Source organism: Corapipo altera, unplaced genomic scaffold, assembly GCF_003945725.1.
Source record: "Corapipo altera isolate COAL_440 unplaced genomic scaffold, ASM394572v1 290, whole genome shotgun sequence".
In the NCBI taxonomy this organism is placed as follows: domain Eukaryota; kingdom Metazoa; phylum Chordata; class Aves; order Passeriformes; family Pipridae; genus Corapipo; species Corapipo altera.
The window spans coordinates 190,628-196,956 of NW_020885041.1; the positions used below are offsets into that span (position 1 = coordinate 190,628).

At 52.4% G+C, this 6,329-nt stretch overlaps 1 protein-coding gene across 5 annotated transcripts in view; it reads left to right on the top strand.

Moving 5' to 3' along the window:
- The first annotated feature begins 186 nt into the window (after positions 1-186).
- Positions 187-6,329, top strand: part of ATF1 (activating transcription factor 1) — a 36,531-nt gene continuing 30,388 nt past the window's right edge. For 2 of the 5 annotated variants that reach the window (XM_027668513.1, XM_027668512.1), the window contains exons 1-3: positions 187-289; positions 4,104-4,222; positions 5,651-5,779. In XM_027668513.1, the coding sequence (XP_027524314.1) occupies positions 4,106-4,222; positions 5,651-5,779 (246 nt within the window). In that variant the 5' untranslated portion in view covers positions 187-289; positions 4,104-4,105. Of the gene's footprint in view, positions 290-4,103; positions 4,223-5,650; positions 5,780-6,329 lie in introns of those variants that run through there. The other 3 variants (XM_027668514.1, XM_027668511.1, XM_027668515.1) reach the window with 3 other exon arrangements.

Here is a 6,329-nt window from a genome sequence, read left to right on the forward strand (position 1 = left end):
GCGCCACCCGGGCCGCGGGGGGGCGCTGTTGCCGCGGCGCGCCGCTCCGCCGCGCGCTCTCTATGGTCGGGCCGGGCGGGGCCGGCGCTCAGGCGGCCGCTCTCGCCCGGCGCGCGCGCGCTCCGCGCCGCTGGCGCTCTATGGCGGGGGCCCCTGGGCGCGCTCTCTATGGTCGCGGCCCGCTCCCCCCGCCGCCGGCGCCGCTTCGCTGAGGCGGGACCGGGCCGGGGCCGGGACCGGGATCCGGCGGCTCCGGCGCTCCCCACGCGCGGCCCCGCGGGGCTCTGAGGTAAGCGCGGGCTTGCGGAGGCCGCCCCGTCCCCGTTTCGGCCCGCCCGCCCCTTTACCACCCCCCCCCCCCCCCCCCCCCGCCCGCCCCGCGGCGGCCGTGAGGGGACGGGCACAGGCCGCGGGCTCGGCCCGGCGGATCCCGCGGGGAGCTCCGGCCACGGCCGGGCCTGAGGCGCTGCCCCGCGGCCTGGCGCTGCTGCCGGGGCCGGGCCAGCTGCGCCCGGGACTGTGTGGGGGAGAAAGGGGTCTGGGGGTGACGAGGGGTTCCCCCGTTTCCCCCATTCCCGCTCCCCCTCCCTGTTCCCCGCCTTGGGAGGGGGGAAAGGGGGCTCTGAGCGTGACGAGGGGACCCCCCAGTCCCGCTTTCCCCCGGGGGTGGGGGTTTAAAGGGGGGTCTCCCGGTGCCCCCCGGCCCCGGTCGGTCCCGGGCAGCTTGTGACAAACCGCTCGTTGTGACAAACGGGAGCTTTATCGCTCATTAACCCGCCGTTTAATTAATGGCTGTCGGTACCTGTTCTCCCAGGATTTTGCCCCAAACCGCGCTCGGGGAGGATGTCAGTGCTCTCGGGGGGGATTTTCCTCTCCCAACCCATCGGGTGCCCGATGCCGATGGAATATTGAGGATTTTGGGGCTGCAGCTTTTGTGTCTGAAGCTCCTGTCAGGGATGTTCTGTACGGGCTGGGGGGGGAGTGGGAGAAAACACACGTGCAGAGCGCTCCTGGAGTTTTAAGGAATATCTCTGCGTGTTTGTGGAATGGGCTCCAGGGCTTTGAACCCGGAGTTCTGACAGTTTTCTGGATGGACGAAATTTCCCCAAGCGCCTTAATTGCAAAATTAGGTAAAAAAAAAATCTTTTCACTGCCGAAAGCAACTGATTTTAAGGCACTGAAGAACCCCCAAATTCACCCAGATTGCTTCAGTATCATTGAAAAAAAACCCCTTCTAAATCCCTTTGAGCAATTTGTAAATGTCAGAATTTGTCTCCTTTCACTGAGTATTTGAGAAGAAATGCCTTGTCCAATATTCTTTGACTTCTGACTTTATAAAGCCTTTAAAAATATGATTAATTGGCTCTTACAACATTTCAGGGGTGAAACCTCGTTTAGGGCCTTTCCTCTGCTCGATTTAAAAGGGCAAAACAAGCACTTGGTTTCTTCCTCTGGTGTTCTTTGTAGCATTTTAGGGAATTTAGGGAATTAGTGAAAGTTGTGGGAATGAGGCATTTTGGGTGTTTCGGGGGGGTTTGGCTGGTGGGTCACCCCGAGGCCTGTGGGATTTTGGGGGTGTCTGTGAGCTTTGGGGTGAGAAATGGAACGTGCCCACGATGAACTGTGACATTCCTGCTTCTGTTTGAAATCCTTGGCTGGAGGGAGATGATGCCCAGAACTCTGGGAGTCCTTGAAGTCCTTTCATGAGCTGCTGTTGGAGAATCCTCCCAGTTAAATGACTTTTGAGGTGTAGCTGCCTGGAGACTTCGGTTTTACTCTGAAAAGCATCCCCTGTACCTGTGTGACTGTAAAAAAGTGGGGTTTGTCCACACTGGGGCAATAATTGGATAATAAACCCTCCTGCCAGGGCTCTGTGACAGGTAAAACTCTTCCTTCACCCCAAAGAGAGCAGCTCTGTCATCTCAATAAATCCAAATTCAGCTCTTGGAGGAGTTTTACCTGTGACTGTGCTCAGGGATTTCCCTTTTTGGTGCTTCTTGTCAGAGCTGGACACCTGCAGGTTGAGGTTTTTCCCTGGAGCTTCCCTCTGCAAGCTGCTGGATGCCAGTTGCTGTCTCAGGTGCTCACAGGAGGCCATTCCAATAGGAAATTCCCGGTTTTCCAGCTAAATAGGTTGTTTTAGCAAGGTAGAGGCACTGAGAGACTGTCACATCCCCGGAGGGTGTGAGGTGCAGGGGGAATTCCCACCTTGTTGCAACCCTTGCTGAGTCCTCTCCTGAACATTGTTGTGCTCAAATAGATTGATGTTGGATGAATAATTAAATATTGCAGAGCAAGCAGAGATGGAGTCAGCTCAAAACCCCACATTTTTGATGGGAAGTACTTTATCTTTTATTCCTGTAAAGCAGAACTTCACACCCATGACACAGAGATCAGCAGTTATCGGTTTCACTGTTTCTTGCAGACTTGGTTTGAGTCTTCTCGTGGGACAGCAAGGCAGAGAAAGCAGTGGCAGAGGGAGGGGAGGGCAGGCTGTGGTTTGGCACTACAGAAATGAACGGGGGGGGCTTTTTTGGGGCACTGGAAATTTATTGTCATTTTTGCTGCTGCTGGATTTCGGTTTGAGGGGCCCCCGGTGGGTGCAAAGGTAGATTTTTATTTCTTATTTTTTTTTTCCTTTATAAAAGCTAAAGCTGCATTAGAGGACAGACAAAGCTGTGTCCCCTGCACGTGTCTGTCATTAATTCTGCCCCTCATTTTGATGTGGTTGATGTTTGCAGCCACGAGGACGTCAGGAAGCTGCATCATGTGCTGGGGGGGGTTTTGGTCTGTGCTGTAAAGGACACATGGAATCACAGAATCCTGGAATAGTTTGGGTTGGGAGGGACCTTAAAGATCATCCAGTTCCACCCCCTGCCATGGGCAGGGACACCTCCCACTAGCCCAGGTTGCCCCAACCTGGCCTGGGACACTCCCAGGGATGGAGCAGCCACAACTTCTCTGGGCAACCTGTCCCAGGGCCTCCCCACCCTCCCAGGGAGGAATTCCTTCCCAAAATCCCTCCTAACCCTGCCCTCTGGCAGTGGGAAGCCATTCCCCCTTGTCCTGGCACTCCAGACCCTTGGAAATAGTCTCTCTTCCCCTTTCCTGCAGGTTCCCTTCAGGCACTGTGAGGCCACAACGAGGTCACCCCAAAGCCTTCCCTTCTCCAGGCCGAACAATCCCAGCTCTCCAGCCTTTCCCCCTGGCAGAGCTGCTCCATCAACGTTTCTTGTGTCACCCAAGCACTGTTTTTGTCCCTCCAAAGCCCTGATTTAGTTCCTGACCCGGGGGAGTCCCCTCCTGACCAGGAGACCCAGGAGCAGGACTCTCTCTGCTCTCAGTTGCCTTTTCCCCCTCGGAGCATTCGCTGCGTTTCAGCTCAGCAGGGAAAAAATCAGTGACTCACATTTCCACAGAAAGAAATGTAATTTCCAGTCTCATAGCAACTGTCCTTTCAACACTTTCAAACCTTCTGTGACAAAATGTTGAACGCTCTCGCCCATCAGCTTTTTAATGCTCCAGGCTGGGTCCGCCCACTCCCCCCAGCTGAAACCTGCACTTGTGCATCCCTGAATCCCCCAATATCTGAGGGGGGGGGGTGCTGGCAAGACGTTGAACAGTTAAATATAAAATCTTAGACATGAGAGAGGTGTTGGTGACTGCATTACATGGAGACAGAGTGACTCTGGCAGGGCTTAAAATTCAAAATGTGCTCTCTCTCTCTCTCCGCTTCGGTTTGAATCCCTGGTTTGTTTTTGTACACCTTCAGATGGTTTAAAATAGGTTTGGCTCTAAAACCTTCTGGGAAATTCTCTTGCTTAGAGCAAGATATTCTTCAGTCTAAAGAATCTCAGTTTTCTTCCTGGATCTTCCTTCCCACTGCCAGAGGGGCAGGGTTGGGTGGGATATTGGGCAGAAATTCCCCCCTGGGAGGGTGGGGAGGCCCTGGCACAGGCTGCCCAGAGAAGCTGTGGCTGCCCCATCCCTGGAAGTATCCAAAGCCAGGCTGGAGCAACCTGAAACAGTGGCACAGGGTGGAATGAGATGATCTTTAAGATCCCTTCCACCTTGTTCACTGGATTTCCCTGGTTTTCCCCCAGCTATGATGGAAGAGGTGCACAAGGGCAGCAGCAGCAGCAGCTCCGTGACGCCGTCCCAGCCCTCGGCCGTACAAGGTACAACCCTCCAGGCAGCTCAGCTCTCTCATATTGCTCAACAGGTAAAGCCTGGGCCACGTCTCAGCAAACATTTCAGGGCCTTCAGAGCCACTTTTTTATGTGCCAGAAACCATAGGTTCGTTCTTAGAAGCGCACGGAGAAGAAAAACCGGGAAGAGGTTGAGAAAAATGCGTTTGTTTGTCGGTGAACGATGTCAAATGAATGGAAAAGTGTTAAAAAAGTTGATTTTGGGGGCTTGTACAGTGCAGAAGTGCAGCCCAGAGTTGGGGTTAGGCGACCACAGGAGCTGCTCAGGAATAACTCAAGGGCCTGGTTTCATTTTTTTTGCTCAGGAAAAGCATTTTCAGCTCCTTTTGTAGTAACAGCAATCCTGGGTGTGCTCAGCACCATGGAAACACTTGGATTTTAGCCCAGCATGAACATATTTAATATAATAAATCACATGAAGTTGGAAATGTGAGATTCTTCCTCCAAGGTGACATCCCTGTCAGAGCTTTAACCCAAACCCCTCAGGATTCAGCTTTTGCTGCACCTGAGAGTGAATCCTTCCAGGAGGGTTTTCCTGGGAAACAGAAACGTTTTGCAACTCATCCACTGTGGAGGCAATTGGTATTTTGATGCCAAACTTGGATTTAAGAGAGGAGAGAATATCAGCAGGTCTCCTGGGGTTTGTTTCCAGGCTGGTTTTATGCTGGTTTTATATAAAGTTCTGAATGTCTCTTAATATTGTGATTTATGATACAAAAGCAGCCTGAAGTGGAAATTCAGCTGTGTGAGTGTTAATGATCCCTTCATCTTCTCCTGCATTTCAGATTAATAGAGGTAGTGAAGAAATTTGGTGAGGAAACTGGTTATTTACTTAGAGTCAACTTGAATTATTTTTTGGTTTGTGAACATATGAACGATATCAGTTGAATTAAAGTGCAAGGATTTATTTGAGTTCAGTGTCAAAACTACAAACCCTCCAGGAAGTTTGCATCTTTTTAACCTTAATACGTGACATAACGTGACACATTTGATTTCCCCCAACCAAAGGGAATAAAAACCTGTTTTGCATGTAAGTACTGCCTCAAAACTGTTGCATCTTTAAAGGTACTTTTGTGACTTAATTAGAATTAAAAGAAGCTTCTGGCAGCTCTCCCCCAGCTGCACCTCCCGAGCCCCCTGGCACGGAGGTTTCACTGCTGGGTTTGGCTCTGTTGTAGATGTTTCTGTGAGGTTCTACTCTGGTTTCACTGCTGGGTTTGGCTCTGTTGTAGATGTCTCTGAGGTTCTGCTCCTGTTTCACTACTGGTTTTGATTCTGTTGTAGATGTCTCTGAGGTTCTGCTCCTGTTTCACTGCTGGGTTTGACTCTGTTGTAGATGTTTCTGTGAGGTTCTACTCTGGTTTCACTGCTGGTTTTGGGTCTGTTGTAGATGTCTCTGAGGTTCTACTCTGGTTTCACTGCTGGGTTTGGCTCTGTTGTAGATGTCTCTCCGAGGTTCTGCTCCCCTGACGGTCGTTCAGCTTCCAGGAGAGCAAGTGCAGGTGCAGGGAGTGATCCAGACAGCCCAGTCCTCCTCGGTGATCCACTCCCCTCAGGTGCAGACCGTGCAGGTAACTCCAGCAGGGCTCTCCAACCCCAAACCTCGGCACTTCTGTGGGTGAGAAGATGTGCAAAGGGCTTGTCTGACCCTCAGGGCAACCTCTGTGCCCCGTGAGAGGCAGAGAGGGATCCAGGGACAGTCCTGTGGGGCACAGCATCCCTCCTTTGGGCTGGCAATGATTTGTGGTGCTGGACTCACCTTTGGAGTTCAAAATAAACATTTAACCTTTGTTAACAAAGGCCTCCCTTTGTTAACAAACCCAGCCCACGGCTCTGGGGTTGTGCCTTGGCAGACAGGGAACTGGTCCCCAAAGGAGGGGAGTAACAGAATAATTAAAAATTGGATTCAAATGAGTCTTTGGGAAGGGTGGGCCTGAGCAAAGGGCTGAGCTGCTGCTCGCTCACCTCGTGAGCTCCATGACTCCCTCTCAGAGGTGCCCAAGTCTCTGCTTGTGCCTCTTACTCACTTGCCACGTGATTTCTGTGAGTCACTTCCGAGAGAGGTGCCCGGGGAGTTCCAGGGAGGCTGTTCCTGTTCCAGGGAGGCTGTTCCTGTTCCAG